Source organism: Nematolebias whitei, chromosome 5 (assembly GCF_014905685.2).
Source record: "Nematolebias whitei isolate Nwh7 chromosome 5, NemWhi1, whole genome shotgun sequence".
Taxonomy (NCBI): domain Eukaryota; kingdom Metazoa; phylum Chordata; class Actinopteri; order Cyprinodontiformes; family Rivulidae; genus Nematolebias; species Nematolebias whitei.
Window position 1 is genome coordinate 23,927,315 of NC_056502.1, and position 18,062 is coordinate 23,945,376.

An 18,062-nucleotide genomic window follows, 5' to 3' on the forward strand; every position below is an offset into this window, starting at 1 on the left:
GCCACGCCCACTTCTCCGATGCAGAATGGAGATTGACAGAGGAGGAGAGAGGAGGAAGTTTCTTTTGCAGTATGGGCTGCACAAAGGGGCAGCAGGCGCTAAATAATTTAAACAAATTTATTTAATATAAAAATTCCATGCTAATCATGCGGCTCATCCATCAATCAGCCAATTGTGCGTCATGTCCAATCTTATTTTGAAAAACCGCGATAGAGCGAGTCCACGACAAATGAATCGCAAAGTAGCGAGGGACTACTGTACTTGTAATTATAGTAATTTAGTTTAGTATTACAGTATCTTAATATATTGTAATATAACTATGACAATATAGTAGAATAACATATAATCTTTATTTAAGTAATTTTAATTTAGATTCAGAATCAGAATCAGTTTATTATCGCCATGTCAATGAACGAGGTTCACAAACTAGGAATTTGCTTCGACATAAGGTGCGAATAGTAGTAAAGTAAAATAAAGTAAAAATAAAGTAAAAATTAAGTAAAAATGAGAACATTACATTACATTCACAAATACACACAGCCAAATTAAGACTGAAATCCTAATTAAATCTCAATTACTGTGAATAATTTTTAAATCAGTGTTTTTTAAAACAAGAGAGCTAGCTGGTCGTTTGAAAAATCTTCTGTTTTAACTTATGTATCTCAAGTTGGAAGATCTAACCAAAAATCAAGATCAACACCAAATGAATGTTTTTGTTTAAAATAAGTGCAATTATTGCACATAACATTAGTTTTTTTTCTGTTGTTCTGCATTTTGTTAAGTAACGTTGGGAGCCTGATAGTCTGATGTTAGCTAGCTAAGCTTCTGTACCAAACCTGCGGCAGGCTGATTATTTTACCAACACGTACTCTTATTATAGCTTGTTGCAAACGGTTGTTTCAAAACAGTGTTATCTAAAAGACTGATGGGTGGCACTTCCCTGGTAGCAACGCTATAACTGTGTGTGTGCGCACTTTATGCTGCAAAACAATTTCCAAATAGCTTAGTTTGGGGTTTTTTTTAAAGAGGGGAAAAGTTTACAGGAAATCCCTTCTCGGCCGTGAAATATAGCTTGCAGCAACAGATAGTGGAGCAGGAACACAACTTTATATTTTATACACTAGAGCGAAATCCCACACACTCTGGCATCTCATAGAAAGGAGTTTAAAATGTAGGAATGATGTGATGGAAAGGAATGAAAATGTGAATTTGACATTGTGACTTCTTAAAACTGTATTTGAAGATAGATACCAGCTCATGTTTGTGTATACTGCATTGGCAAAAAGAAGATGAAATGATAGAGAGCTCATATCGGACAGAAATAGCTATTACAGTCACTGCTATCAGTGTTTGTTAAAGTCAGAGTTTAGACTTTAAAGGATACATTTACATTTCAGCTACTCTGACATTAGCTTAATCAGCCATGTGTGAGATAAGTAATGCTGCCGTGTTTGATAAGCGGCTCAACAGGGCATTTAGATGCAGATTAATGTGGAGGTTTATTATTTTTTTTTTCTGTTACCTATACATTTATGTTTTCTATTTTTTTTTAGCTGTAAAGTTGAAGACTAAAATGTTACAATCGGTTCACCAGCATCTGATTGACCCTTGCATGACTTGAATGTTTTATGCTATAAACTTAAGAATTATTTAACAGTTTTTAAACAAAGCAACAACAAGTTTGTGATTGTTGAAGATGTTTCACTTCTCGTTCAACGAGCTTTCTTAGTTCAGATTGAAACGTGCAGAGTTCTGGTAAACACTTCTCAGTTGAGCTCAGAGAAAAAGAACAGACGCAAAAATATTGTCATCCTGTATGTTGTTGGAGTACCTGAGAAACTCAAAGGGATTTTCTCCAGACACAATTTTAAGGCACATTTCGAACCAAAATGGGACCCTCAGGCAAAAACTGTTTCACTCTAAGGATAAAACTCAAAGTCAGCGGGGTGGTGTATGGCGTACAGTGCAATGATGAATGTTCAGACCTCCACATATAGGTTAAACTAGGCCTGTCACAATAGCAAACTTTGCTGGGCGATTAATTGTCTCAGAAATTATTGCGATAAACAATAATATAATTGAAATTTGACAATAATTAGTAATTATTGGCAAATTTAAGAAGAAATGTTGGTAATTTTTTGTGTGTAGTACCATTGTTTGACCATTGGATGGCAGTATACGACTGTTTGAACCGAAGGGTGGATAGTGAGGGAGCGAACAATGTGTCTCTTTAAGAAAATGGGAGGGAGGTCCCTTGACGTCACGTGACATGGGCTGTCTCTCGTTCTTGTTTTTCGGTTCTCAAAATGGTGGACGCTCAGTGTGGTTTGAGCTCTTTAGCGTAGCATTTGTCACACAAAGCTTTTAATAAAAAATAGGTAAAGTTCTCAGCTTCTTTTTTCAGAGAAAAGCAAGTTTTTAGACAAAGGCACGGGTTGCAACCGTGAATTTTGGAGCTTCGGCAAGACGGAGGCTTTTTCCTGAGGTCGGTCTGTTGGCTTAGCTCATAGTTCAGCTTCTCAGTTGCTTTTAATGATCCAAAAACACGATTTTAGATGGTTAAAACAGATTTTAAAGAAAAGAGAAAAAAAGAGAAAAGGACAGTGTTCAGTAGAAAGAGAGAGACACGAATAAACGATAAAACCGATAAATGAAAATTAGGTAAATAATTTTCATTTATCATGCAATTAATTGATTTATTGTTTATCGCGACAGGCCTAGGTTAAACAAAACAATTATTTTTCAGACACATTGCCCAACCCAGGAGAGCCAGCTCTTCAGCCCAAATCTCATTTACATCTTAAAGATGAGACGCCTTTTGAGAACCATGTTTGTATCTTGGATAAATACGATGGATCGTTAGAGAGGGAGGAGAAGGAAACCATATATGCATGTCAAATACAAAGTAGAAAGACCAACTCAAAACAGAGGAGGAATTTTTTGATTTCAGCTTTCCAGAATTTACAAAGGAGAGGTGAATTGAGGGCCTGTTCACACAGCGCAGAAACCACAGCTTTTTTTGCTGCGGTTCAGCTGTTTTTGTACACGACAACAACAACATTTCTTTTCTCTGAAACTGTAGCTTTTTGAATCTAAGTCTCACAATGGAGGTTTTTGGGAATCCCCCTGCGAAGGTGTGAAATTGCTGTGTGCACTACCCGCGGCTTATAGTCACTGTGTTTTCTGGGCTTGTATGAGCAGCAAAATGGTAAGCATCAGCTGATATCAAAGTCCTGTTAGTGCTTTTCATCTTTTTCAACGTGTTGGAGCCGCCCAACCTCATCCTCAGTCTAAACAAAGGCTCCTGTGTTCACCATTTTGGATGCAGCTGCTTTGTTTTTCATCCTGGCACTGCATGTGTATCTTGCTATACCCAGCATCCGAGGTGCCAGATATATATGATAATTACCCTTTTTGGCCTCACCCTTTTTCTGTTCATATGTTCGCCAATCACAACACATACCTCATCTTACTTCACTCCAAGAAGGTGCACCTCACTCAGCACATATAACAGGGTCTTAATCCACAGTCAGTTTCACTCTAATGTTCATCCATAACATACATGTGACCAAACCATCTCTAGTGTGGACCAGGGTAACAGAAGACATTTAACAACCCTTCAGAGGGGGGAATAGTGGAAAGGAAGTGATTTTCAGGTGAGTTCAGCAGGCAAAATGAAGCAACTCCTTGATATTTAAAAAGTTTGGAACTCTTCACTTTTTAGTTTGAACTGAGTAAACACCACGGATGAGAAGTAAATCGTCTTCAACTAACAACAACAACAACAACAAAAAGTTATATATGTCTAAGAATCAAACACCAACACATGAGCACGGCGGTGTTCTGTTTGACATTGCAACACCAGCGTGAACTTCCTCCACCTTGTTTATTTGACCATGTTGACCTCAAAAGAGGCTTTCACCCCCAAGTGCATCCTTGAGCTCATCTAAACCACTGAGCAAACCAGCTGGTCTGCACTGCCCCTACTGCCCCATGCTCTGCTGCTAAATCCTGATCATTCCCATTGCTACTGGCCTGATTAGGTTTACACACAAGATTATGAATGATGGGGTGATGTTGGATAGGTGATAATTATCCAGTGAACAGAATGAAGAAGTGCATTCCCTATCCAGAAGAAGTGTCTTGCCACTGTGACTAATCCCATCCTTCCATAGTCATGCTGAATATTTCCCTTTATCCCAAGTATGTTTGATAGCCAGTCACACAAACACGCACACACAGAAGAGCTGTCCTGGTGTGGGAGGCTGTAAAACTAATGGCCGTGAATGTGAACATGATCTCCACCTGCCTCTGATGGCCATCCAGGTGTGCTTGATGAGCCATCGCTGTGATTATCAGCACGCTGCATTAGCACAGCTTGAAACCCCTCAAGTAAATCGCAGAGGAGAGGCAAGCTTTTGTACTGCAGGTGGTCCCCAAACTATGTTAATGGGCTTCCACCTGCTGCTGGGTCACTGAACCCTCTGGAAAGCCCCTGCCAGTAATCCTCTTGGTCTGGTAAAAGGAGACAGCGTTGAAGCTTGGTTAAAGCTGGGCACATGAACAACAAGTGTTCTGCAGGTCTTAACACATCGTTTATTATTTCATCCACTCGGAGTTAGACCATTTGACTATATTTCTACTATTTGCCTTTTGGTGTGGCTGCTGGCAGATTTAAAGCTGCACTGACTAAAAACTTAACCAGAAGCATCATGTAAGGCGCATATGCATAAACACATTCCAAAGTTCATGCTCAATAATCCAGGTATAAAATCCAACAATGTTCAGTCAGGTCATCTGGACGGTTTCTTCTTTTGGTGAGACATTTCGTCTTTAATCCAAAAGACTTCCTCAATCCAAGAAGCCACCAAACAAAACTGAAACCCACAAACAGCATACTCCATAGTGGACAAAAACAGTTTGCTGGTTTTGCTGATTCCCACTGGTGTTTTTTTTTTTTTTCCCCAAAAATCATGGTTTTTGGTCAGTAACTAAGCTGATCCATACCACAACAATCATATGGGACGTTCTTATCCATATGATGGGCAGATACATCAAATTCCCCTACACTGTGGCTGAAATCCCCCATTGATGAATGGTGTCTCGTTTTTTAACATCATCTATTTAATAAATAAACCTCTGAGTTTTACAAAGCTCCCGATTGCCTCTGTGTTTACAGTAATTATGTTATTAAACATGTATGTAAAGTTGGAACTGCCTCAGACTCAGAAGTGCATCGCAGGCAGATCAGTGCTCCTTGGTTCGGTTCATTCAAACACATCCGCAACTTCACACACGCAGTCACTCCTTTCTGCGCATATGTGGCAAACACTTTTTTAATACCCCTCACATTCATTAGAAGCTCCTCTGATTTTCATTCCATTAAGTTCCTTATTTTCCTGCTGTTAGACATTGTTTTTGATGTGCAGAGAGGAGAATCACACATGCAGGACATATCTTCATCTATTTGCAAATTTAAATATAGAGGTGTCTCGCGTGCGCTCAGTTCCATGACATGCACACAAATGGTTTGACCAATGTTAATGTTTTTCTGTACCAGTTTTCCCATTTTGTCCATACACCAACATTCAGTGCACTCTTTCACACCTGCGGCCCCAGATCATTATTAAGCAAGAATTAAGACTTCTTACATAGTTTACTATGGGCTTCATGTAGTTTTTTTCTCTCTCTTAAGAATCATGTCACTCTTCTGTAAGTAAATAAAATTGCATTTTTTATGTCTTTACCGAACTGTTAACCTTGTGGTCACTCATTGCTGGAAGAACATTTGTCAGGGTAGGTATTGTTTGACAAAATAAAACAATGTTCTCAGAAACATCAGAATCAGAATAAGCTTTATGATCATTGTACCGAGATACAACGAGAATATGTCCGTACAGTCATCCGAAAGATGGGCGGAGTGCACATAGCTGCTGCTCTTTAAGAGCGCGACCTCTTATCCTTTTCAGAATACATTTAGGCTTAGATGAGAAAAGGGAAGAAAACATAAGGAGAAAAGGTATTAAAAAAAAGATCTATCACACCATGACGGCACGGTTTGAGGCATCAAAAAAATCTACCACAGCAAAGCAACATAAATAGACATAATACATATGGGGCCGGTGAAGGCATTGAGTTTTAAGGGAAGATCATAGCATAGTCCAGATCCCCCCTCAGCCATTATCCAGATAAGAGTTGTTTGTTATCATCCAGCTTGGTTGAGGTTATGTCACATGTCCACGGCCTTGGTGAAGTGAGGGGTAAGGAGACAGACAGAGCGTCTTTGCTTTCATAGCATCCCAGGAAGAATTAAGATAGTCCACCTTCAAGGCCAGGTCCAGATCCACAGTTTGGGTCAGGCAAAACTCGTAAATTGCCATTTCTGCCTTTTAATGTTTTGCTAGACCATTCTCTGATGGTGACGCCAAACAGCCAAATTGATTATTTACGCCAAAAGTCGCGCTTACAACTTCTCCAATATTATTCCCATCCATTCATGGGTGCTGCCAGAAAGTTCACAGTCCTGACATTAGCCTGCTTCATCTGTGATGCAGCTCCACAAAATTCAGTTTGAGTGCTGCCAAGCTTCAACACCTTCCATACAAATTTGTAGACAATCTAGATTTCACCAACCCAAACAGCAGAATACAGTTGTCATCATAAATACAATTTTGTTTTCATCAAGGAAAGAGGGTCCTCCATTCACCCTGACTTCCTGTCGGGAGAAGTTGATCAATTTTGTTGAGAGACCAGCTGATCAAATTAGGAAGGTATGCAGAAAAACAAGAGAGGCTCTATAAAGGTTTCACAAGACAAGAGAGCAAAGCAGGGGAGTGGGGATGGAGCAGAAGAGGATGCATCTGCCTTCACCGAGAGCACAGAGAAAAAATAAATAAATCAAAACATCAATATTGAAAACTTAAAAACACATAATCTATATTTATTTTCTGCCTAACTGGTTGTCACATCTGTGGCGGCTTTGGCTGAGTGGTTAGAACAGTCCTCCACCAATGCAAGAGTTGAGGTTTGATTCCACCAGCAGTCGCATGCCCAAGTGTCTCTGGGCAAGACACTGAACCTCTCATTACCACCGATGTGTGTCCCGTCGGTGTATGAATGTGATAAAGCACTAATTATTCTTTGTATAGATCTAGTAGAGTGCTGTATGAATGGGTAAATGAGGGCACAGATTGTAGTGTAAAGTGCTTTGAGTATCTTGACAAGATAGAAAAGTGCTAAATAAATGTAGTCCATTTACGTCTTTCCCACTCCAGAAAAACAAACAATTGTTGTTTTGTTTCGTTTGTTTTTGTTTTAAATAATTTATCCTACTGGTCTTCTTCACTTTGATATAAAGGTTGAAGTTAAACTGTTGGTATCCTCACATTCTGTGACAGCTACTTGTGCTGCTATACTAACACTTAGCTTGTAAATAAACAGAGAACAAGTAGAAATTTAATTTCAGCTATGTTGTTTATTTGTTTATTTATTTGTCTTCTGTAAGATGGCTGCTGCTAACATGCTTTATCCATCCATCCATTATCTTTACCCGTTTATTCCATTTTGGGTCACGGGGATCACTGGTGCCCATGTCCAGCAATCACTGTGCGAGGGGCGGGGTACACCCTGGATGGGTCGCAAGTCCATCACAGGGCCACATAGAGACAAACGAGACAAACAACCATTCACTCTCTCACTCACACCTAGGGACAATTTAGAGTTACCAATCAGCCTAACATGCATGTTTTTGGTCTGTGGGAGGAAACCGGAGTACCCGGAGAAAACCCACGCATGCACGGAGAGAACATGCAAACTCCACCCAGAAGGCCCCTGGACCGGGGTTTGAACCAGGGACCTGTTCGCTGAGAGGCAGCAGCTCTACCAGTTGCGCCACCGTGCTGCCCACATGCTTTATTAGAATATATATTTAAAAATTATTATTTGCTGCTGCTTGGTTGCACATTGCCATTGTTGCTAAACTGTGTGTTTAGCGTGGAGCACTGTTCACACACACACACACACACACACACAAAGATAAAAATAAATATTTCCCTTACATCAAAAAGACAGCCAAGACATTTTATGCCAGATATATGTTCTTGTTTTATTGTTTAGTTTAAAGTTTTATGTGTGTTGTTTTACTCTTCCCTAGCCACTATCTTGAAGGCAGTTTATGTTTGGACATCAGATCATTACTGGGCCTGCAGTAAAGCAATGTACTGTACTTTGTCAACAACCCTCCAGCTTTTGTGTAGTCGAACACACACCCACTTGGGATTGATTATTTCAGTGATGCAGATCGCAACACCTGTTACTGTTGTACTTATAAAGTTCTTAGCCTTGCTCAAACAAAAATCTCAGGTGGTACAAGTATGTAACATAAAATCAAGTTTGGCCATCTCGCTGATGCAACTTCCAGGATTTTGCCTGCAGCTGTTTCCAGATGCTTCTTCTTTCAGATCATGCATCGATTCAGTTCAACGGTTGTATTAAACACTTTTTGCTGCGTTGGAGGAATTTCAGTGAAAGTATGTATTTATTATTTGTTAGTTTCCCACCTACTCTTAGGAAGGAAATGACAGGTGTGCAACTTGGCCATTCTCTGGTAGCAATAACGACTTTAATATGTAAAGGAGTAGAGTTAAATGACTTGCCTAGCCACTTATTTTTACAGTGGCTAGGCACAATTTTAATCTATTCAGGATCTGTTGCATTGTTTTCAGAGCTTATTGCACAGGGAAACAATTTCTCACATCAGCACTCTTCAAACGTGTTTGATTACATTAAGATATTGTGATTATGGGTGGATTGAATGAGTGATGTCGTTAGTAAGCACTGTTTGCACCCAATGACCACTTGATATGAGCACCAGAGACCCTACACTGGATCAAGCTGATTGATATATAGGAAAATGGTGAGATGTTCCACACCACTTTTACATTTTTATTCCACACTTTTACAGTTAAACAGTTGGATGCTGTACTGCTCTGAAAAATAATTCCATCATTGTTTGTACCATTAATCACCATCTAAGAATCTAAAATTGGCAAATACCATTAAATGTAACTCTTACAGTAAACTATAATGTTACAAGTGCAAGAAGATTCCTTGACAGCCTACAAACATTGTCGGCAGACACATCTTTTAAGGTTTGATTTTTGAGCATGGTTATCACGTTTCACAAGTATAAAAACTCCCACCAGTATGTAGGCCTTGGACCACATTAGGGCAGCTGCAAGACTTTCAGCACGGGCTGCCATAGAGCAAGTGCCTGTGGAATACAGACAAATAAGATGAGGCAAAAGGGAAGGAGTTGGCACAAATGTCCACTTTGAGAAAGTCCATAATGAGCACGTTGTGCCTTCTTTCGTGGTGCTTCATCAACTCAGTGGTTAAATGCCTCTCTTTATTTAGCTCTCAAACTGTGCAGACTATCAACTGCACCATTAAGAGAATGAACAATGGTACATTTACATCTTTCACTGGTGCGGCGTGGTCTCTTACTTTGTGATTATCGAGCCCACTCATTCATCTACTGTCACATTAGTCTGGATGAGGTTCAGATCAATGCTCTGCTCATATTTTCATCTAGTGCGAGATGTCTGACAGCAAATTAAAAGAGAAAGCTGATGAGTGCCGAGGCCCTTAGTGTAGATTGAAAGTGTCATAAAATTTCAAGGGCTCTACTAAAGCCAATAAAAAAGTGGATGGGGAAATTATAATAATTCTGAGACGGAGGCCTCAAAGAGATTTAAACAACTGCTTTAGACGAGAAAGTTCATGTATAGTGTGTTTGTGTGCTTATGCACAAGCACAGACCACTTTAAAAACTCAGTTATATTTCTAGTTTTAAGGTGTTCTGCTCTTCTCAGTGATGCATTAGTTTTTATTTGCATTCCCTGAGCTAATCTGTGCTTCAGTGAGAACACCTTTGGCCAGGGACTTTAAACTCCACTGATCTCTACCTGCACTTCTTATCTCTGCTGTCATTTCCTGAACCTCAGCCCCATTACTCAAAATAATATGTAAAACATCAAGTCATTTACTGGAATTTGCAACAAACTGCGTGACAGAAAGGCATTGACTTGGTTAATAATGGCCACAGTTAAATGCCTGCATTGATAAGGAGGATGTCCTTGGCTTAACTTTGTCTTTCTTCAGCTTGGACGTCCTCCTGAACACTGGTTGGTCTGTGCCTCTGTGCATAAGAGGCACTCTGTGTATTTTAGTGAGGTTTGAGGGGGTATATCAAAGACAGAGTTGTTGTTCCTTTCTTTAAAAAAAAAAAGTGTGGGTCAACTCGTCGGTGACCAGAATTAACTCGGCTTCTTGTAAAAATATGCACCAGACCATTGCTTGTGACCCAGCAGTAAAAGTGACCAGTGGAAGTGAATGTCCTTGTGTAACACTGTCAGTTTGGTGCAACAGGGGATTAAACCTCAGGGTGGAGAGTTATAACTACTGAAGAGTAAAGTCATGCAGCAGCACAGAGGAGGGAACTGGTGGGAGAACGACACTAACTCAGCCTGTCCTATTAATTAGTGCAATTGGCATGAGTTCCTGCTCGGCCATCAGGGATGTGGGTGTGTGTTGTGCTGGCAGAAAACTGACCTCTGTGAAAGAGAGGAATGGCTAAAAAACTTGCCAGGGTAGCCCTGGTCTGAAGTACGCCATCATTTGCAAGCTGTTCTGTGTAAAATCTATTTGTTTCCATCTTGGACTTTGTTTAATGGAGTTTTGTCACCGCTTCTCTTTTTCTTCAAATTTCTTTCATTGTCTTGTTAAAACAATTTTCTTTCTTCTTCTCAGAACCCATGCGTCCACTTCGAGGCCTCATTGCCACGGACATCCAGCCCAGGCAACTGGCCCTGCTGTGGGAGAACCTGGCGTTCAACTTGACACGCTGCCACACCTACTCAGTGTCCCTGTGCTTTCGCTATACCATGGCGGGAGGAGGCGGCGGCCACAACACCACAGTGCGCGAGTGCCTGGCAGTGGAAAACAATGCCTCACGCTTCATGCTTCGTGATCTGCCACCGTACCACAGCATCCACGTCCGTCTGTCGCTGGCAAACCCAGAGGGGAAGAAGGAGGGTAGAGAGGTCACCTTTCAGACAGAGGAGGACAGTAAGTTTCAGCTGGAGGTCACGGAGATGATAATCTCTGATCTGAATAAAAAAACACAAAGTAATTGTAATCTTACCTTTGATCAAATGTTTGCTATAAACACAAGTGTACTCCCATGGTCCAACTGTGACATCAGTGAGGTAGGGGTATGCCGATTTATCCAAGTGTTGATAATATCGATGTCAATGTGCGTTTTAAAATCTTAGAACTGCTCATGTCTTTAGCTTATAAAAGAAGTTCAATTGCTTCTTCGTTTTTCTTTTAATCTGCTATGGCCTGGTGCTCTGGGTGTTGGACCGTAGCAATACTAATGAGATGGGATTGTCTTCAGTACGTATCTCTCAATCCAGAAATGCAATGCTGCACTGCAGTACCTGGCAAGATCAAATGTAAACCTGGTTGAAACATTCATCCATCCATTATCTTTACCTATTTCTTCCTTTTTGGGTCACGAGGGTCACTGGTGCTCATATCCAGCTATCACTGTGCGAGAGGTAGGGGACACCTGAACAGGTCTCCAGTCCATCACAAGGACACATAGAGACAAACGAGACAACCGTTCACTCTCTCACTCACACCTAGGGACAATTTAGAGTTACCAATCAGTCTAACATGCATGTTTTTGGTCTGTGGGAGGAAACTGGAGTACCCGGAGAAAATCAACGCATGCACGGAGAGAACATGCAAGCTCCACCTAGAAAGACCCCCCGGATCGGGATTTGAACCGGGGTGAACTGCTCGCTGAGAAGCAGCAGCTCTACCAGTTGCGCCACCGTGCTGCCCTGAAACAATCATGCCAAATAATAATTTAATTATAATCATATTTTTTTTTTCTTTTGGCCGCTCCCTTCTTCAGGGGTCATCACAGTGAACTAACTCACACTAACACTTGGCAATTGTTTTTATGCTGGATGCCCATCCTGACAACCACAGACCACCAAGCTACCAGAGAAAACCCACACATGCATGGAGAGAACATGCAAGCTCCACCCCTGGTTGAAACAATCATCCATCCATCCATCCATCCAGGGTAACCTAGGGCACCTGGGGAGCAGGTTGGGGTTAAGGGCCTTGCTGAAGGACCCAGATTGGGGAAAATGAGGGTGGAGGCAAGTGTAGGTGTTTCACCTTTTCCACCCACATTTTGATGTTGTCGGTCTGGGGAGTTGAACCAGCAACCACCTTATCACAGACTCACCTTCTATAACCTCTGCACCACCACTCCCCCACACTAATAATAATTAAAAAAAAGTAATTTATGTTATGATTGTACAACAACTTCAGGTTTAATACACATATGCTAACATGTGTAGCATCCATATTTACGTCCATAAACACTGTGTGTTGCTCGTGACATCACGTGTTCTTCTGTTCGTGTACGTCACTTTTTGGCCGTAGCGTGTTCACATTGGAGTCAGAAGACAGGCACATTGAAGATATAATGTGAACAACCACACACAAAATAAGTTGGATCTGAGCAAAAAAATTGGGATTAAGCATTAAGACCTGCAGTGTGAACGTACTCTTCAAGTATAATCTTTATAATAACTTATACAATTCTTAATTGATAGCTATAATTAACCACTAAATTATTTTAATTAGGGGTGCACCGATTGCAGTTTTTTGGCTGATCACCAATCACTAAAAAAGTCTGACCTGCCGATTCAGATTTTGGCAGATGACCATGAGGTAGCACTCTGAAATATAAATTAAGTTCAGACAATTGTTGCTAAAACTTTTTTAAAAAATCTGTAAAATCGGTTTCTCATGCAAGTATCGGCCAATTTCCAATTTCCCCAAATTAAGGAAATCGGGACCCACCCCTAATTTTAATCCAAGTTTGCTTCACTTCCCCTTAAACTTATCTTATTTGGTGTTTTATTCTTTCTTATCTATCTCAATAATTTAATTTTTAATCTTTATTAGATCTGTTTTGTAATTTAAATTGTACCAAAGAGCATAGGTGAAAAGCTCTATTCGTACTTCTACAATCAGCTGAGAAGACCCGGTTAGAGACCCTTCTCTTTCCAAACAGTTGACACATAAATTACCTTCAGGATACCTCTAACTTGTAAAGTTATCTTCCTCCTTAAAATAGGGAAATAAAAAAGCTGAATCTTTGAAGGCAATAAAGTACTTTTATATTCTGGCATAGGTTCAGCTTAGTCAATTTCAAGAACACAAAAATGTTATTTGTGTTGCTCCGTTACATTTATCAAAATAAGATGAGGCTAAAAAGCCCTCAGATACTCCTCTGTACAGTTTATTTTATTCTTGAGTATCAGAACGAACTGCGGCTCCCAGGATCAGACAGTTTCACCTTGATGAAGGTGAGATTGTTGAATTTGGAATGCTGTAATATCAGAGCCAGATGAACTCACAGACATTCCAACTGTGTACTGCTGCTGATTAAATGTTGTTATATACCAGCATTATTACCTGTACATTCTTTGTTTTCCATCGTCTAAAATTTTAGTTCTATTTAGGTTGTAGGGAAAGTTTAGGTGAAATATTGTGGTCTTTAGATTGTGATGGGAAAAATGTAGCATTATAACATTAAACCTGGAGAATATCCAGATTTCAGACTTGCTGTTACAAAACTTGACAGTCGCACTGTGATGTGCTGTGATTTCAAAACATTTATGTTTTCTTGTGAAGACAGTTGAGCTGCACCATGACCAGACAAAATGCAGCTTCATAACCTTATTATTTGTTGTTCATTTTAGGAGAATTCACTGTAAAACTCCTGCCAGCTCTTCAGTTTCTCTCCAACACACCAGAGCAGAGGAGCTGACCATCCGACAGGTTTAAGGCTGAATCAGCATAACTAAATCTTTTTTCATGTCCAGAATAACATAACAATAAAAGGAGAATTGTCAAGTAACCCCGAGATGGGATTTTGTGCCACCTATCTCCTATTTTTCCTCCGCTGTAGCATATCATCCTCACGGCGGCTGGAGGCAGAAATCAATTCTGTCGTGAAAAAAAAAAAAAAACAATCAGACAAGATTTTCAGAAAGAGATAGACTCAAAGAAAGAAGATCAACAACAACAACAAACGCCAAGAGGATTTTTTTCACTGCTCAGATAAAGATGAAACTGTGTGTATATAAATAGAGTATGCAAATAATGAGCACATTTTTGCAAAAGTCTTACTAAGCAACTTTGTCCTCCAGACTAAGTGAATGCAAAGAGACAGCTCAGCTGTTTGGCTCTTGTTTTAGCCTTGGGCTTCAGTCTCAAACAGTAGTCTTCCTCTACAGAGCAGATCTGCAGCTGTTTGCAACAAAAAAAAAGATGTAAAGAGTTAAATATTCAGGCGTTCACTGTCTTTTCATTCTTTTGCAGGATCGAGCGTTCTGGTGAATAACTGATTATATTCATTAGTGTTTTTATCTTTGAGTGAGGATTGGTATGAAAGATAGGAAATATGTTTGATATATATTTTTAATGCTTCTTGTTTGTGCTGTAGATACAACATTCATGCATTTTATGAACTGGCAGCCTCCTGTTTTGTTCACTGAGTGTCCCGTGTGGTGCACCTTGACAACCACTCCTGTGATATTGACAAGACGAGCTTATTAAGGGATCAAGCATTTCAATTTGTCTGACAAATGTTTACTGTGACACTTTCTCCTAGTCCCTGGAGGCATAGCGCCAGAGTCGCTCACCTTCACCCCACTGGATGACATGATCTTCCTGAAGTGGGAGGAGCCTGTTGAACCCAATGGTCTAATTACACAATATGAGGTAATCCCACAGAAACATTTGTGTTACTGTTTTGTGTTTGTGTTGTAAGGCCGGTTGGATGTACTGCCAAATTCTCTGAACCTGCAGTCAGCATGTCTATTGCACGCTCCCTCAAAACTTGCAACATCTGTGTAATTGTACTGCGTTGCACACAGTCATGCACATAAACTGCACTGTGAAAAATGTCCGAACAATTATTATCATACCTGTCGTAGATAGGTCTTTGAACAACTTCCTTTTGGAGAAACTAATATGAACTGGATTACCAAGCTAACAGCTACCGGTAGTCTCAATGAGGCAAAAGCAAAAGTTAATTGGTGCCATTTCAAAGCAACTTTACAAAACACTTTATCGCAGTTCAAGCAAATGCTATTATTTAAAAATGTGCATTGTTATTGCCTTTCATTAGATGATATTTATATACTATAGCGTTCAGTGGGTTTTTTGCAAGTGCAAATAGCCGTGGCAGCAGCCAGATGTAACAGTGTTGGTGCAGCCTGGGACACTTCTGCCAGGAACGCTACATATTTCTGGTAGGAAATAAAAACAGGAAAAGGAAGCTGACGGTAAAGTTTTATAAACACATAGATACTCATACATTTTACAGTGTGGAGTTGTTTTAAGACTTAAGCATTCCATTTTGGTTTTGTCTCCTCTCTGACTAGCCATTAACTTGTTTCTCTAGTTCATGTTAAGTGCTGGTTCTCTAAACTGAGTTCATTCAGAGAGCTATCTGCAACAGGTAAGATATGCATTACTCATAAATTTCCCAGAAACCCCATTTCAAATATTGACACACAAGAGGTGCAGTTGTTCACTTTCAAGGTTAGCACAGATAAATACACTAAAACAACAATCAAAACATTTTCATCAAGTCGTTGCCCTATTGCTCTTTGTGTTTTTTTTCCAATGAAACATTAAGCAGAAACCAGGATTCAACATACTCTTGTAAATCAGCAGCTGTCTAACACAGTTTACCATGGTGGGAAGAAAGCAAATATTAATTAAAAAAAAAAAAGTCTACTAAGGACTCGCAAAGGATTAAATCTTTGCAGTCAAAGACTGTTGAGTAAACAAATGCAGCCGTCAGATGTCTCATGTCCAGCAGCGGTCTCTTACTGAGAGACCAGAGTTACTGAGTCCCCATGAACTCTGGCCACAATCCATAACAAGATTACACTCAGAGTTCATTGTCGAGTCATTCGCAACACTACACAAGAGGAGTTTGTAGGTTAAATTAATATAGCTCCTCATTAAAGCTATTCTCAGAGTTTCAGTAAAATGGGAATGTTGGAACTGCTATTCTGTGGCTCCTGAATAAAGAGATGTGTTTGGAGGCTTTTTCTCCACAGATAAAGTGTTAATTCTACCTAATCCTGACAAGATAACACATCTTCAAGCTTAGGTGAACAGATAAAAAGGATGCGACTGCTAAGTCCCTTTTTATTGGCCTGTTTCATTACACGTATAGTGGAACCAGTACCAAGTTTCTATTATTGTTTATCAAATAGATATGCACATATAGATTAAAGTCTGTAATAGTATGAACAAACGGAAAATTCAGTTCCTCTTTACACTTCACAGATTGGATGCACTTCCACTTCATAGATACAGAATATTTTTCTTTTCTTCGAGTGAGGGGAATTAAAATTGTTACAAGGACTCGCATATAATTTTGGGGTTGAGGCCGGTCAACATTTGTTACATCATTTTGAGCGGTTAGTGTAAAAGGTATTCAGACCAAAGTTCCCTCCCCTCTACATATTATTTTATTATATTTATTGTATTTTATTATATTATTTATTATTACTTGGTTATTACTGTTTTTCTTTACAATGTGTATTTTTGTCGGATGTAACTGGGACCCTGCGTCGTTCCACTTTATGTACCACATGTGATGTGAATGACAGTAAAGAACCTTGAATCCTTGAATACCAGTACAAGAAGATCATCAGCAATACTTGAAAAATATGTTATTTCCTGAAAGTAAAAAAAAAAAAGTTTTTTTAGGTATTTTTGTTTCTCACACTTTACTCCAACATTTTTAGTTTTGATGGTACCAACTAGAGCAGCACGGTGGCGCAACTGGTAGAGCTGCTGCCTCTCAGCGAGCAGGTCCCTGGTTCAAACCCTGGTCCCGGGGCCTTTCTGGGTGGAGTTTGCATGTTCTTTCTGTGCATGCGTGGGTTTTCTCCGGGTACTCCGGTTTCCTCCCACAGACCAAAAACATGCATGTTAGGCTGATTGGTGACTCTAAATTGTCCCTAGGTGTGAGTGAGAGAGTGAATGGTTGTTTGTCTCGTTTGTCTCTATGTGTCCCTGTGATGGACTTGCGACCCGTCCAGGGTGTACCCCGCCCCTCGCACAGTGATTGCTGGACATGGGCACCAGCGACCCCCGTGACCCAAAATGGAATAAACGGGTAAAGAAAATGGATGGATGGTACCAACTAGATTCAATCAGTACAGTGTGCGCTTAGTAACAAAAAAAAGTCTCCACTTCATCTCTTAGTACGTGGCTCGCTGAGCTTATATTCACTAAAATAGCAGCAAAGGTCAGATACACTCGCTGATCTTGTGCACAGGACTTGGACATAACATTTTCAGTGTCCCACTGAAATAGAGCCTGACATCATTAATCAATAACTCACATGTGTTTGTTTTTGCTGTAGGGCTTCCATTTAGCTGGATAATAATTTTGTATTGGCTGTACAGTCTGTCTGTGTAAGCAATAAAAAGTCAGCCTACCCGTTTCAATATTTGGACTTCTTTTCTTCTCCTGTGCAAAGTCAAGGTACTCATTGAACAGAATTTCATCTTTAACAAATGAAGTCAAATGTATAAATATTTTACTCTGGAGAATTGGAGGAAATTCTTTCCATTCCTCTCAGGCCAAACCATTGACAATTGTAACCTGAACCTCATCATTTGGTCCTCTAAGCCAAGGCTTGGACACTTCTCTGCATTCTCAACTCTATTTTCTGAGCAGCATGTCTGTGTAACAAAATGGATCATAGTTCTGTCTGCACGATAAGGACGCAAGAAAAAAAATCATTGAAGTGTTAGTTCAGGTCCTTTGAAGTAGAGCTCTGTGGAGAGGTTAATATCTTACCTGTTGTAGATACCTTGTTGTGAAGAAATATAGATAGGTTTGGATCGTACTGATGACCCTTGATATAGAATTCT

The 18,062-nt window shown here is 40.0% G+C and overlaps 1 protein-coding gene across 1 annotated transcript in view; it reads left to right on the forward strand.

The window, feature by feature from the left end:
• ptprub (protein tyrosine phosphatase receptor type Ub) overlaps positions 1-18,062 on the forward strand; it is a 159,258-nt gene that overhangs the window by 68,473 nt on the left and 72,723 nt on the right. Inside the window, exons 7-8 of the mRNA XM_037677245.1 lie at positions 10,810-11,127; positions 14,768-14,877. Coding sequence (XP_037533173.1) covers positions 10,810-11,127; positions 14,768-14,877 — 428 coding nt within the window. The remainder of the gene's footprint in view (positions 1-10,809; positions 11,128-14,767; positions 14,878-18,062) is intronic.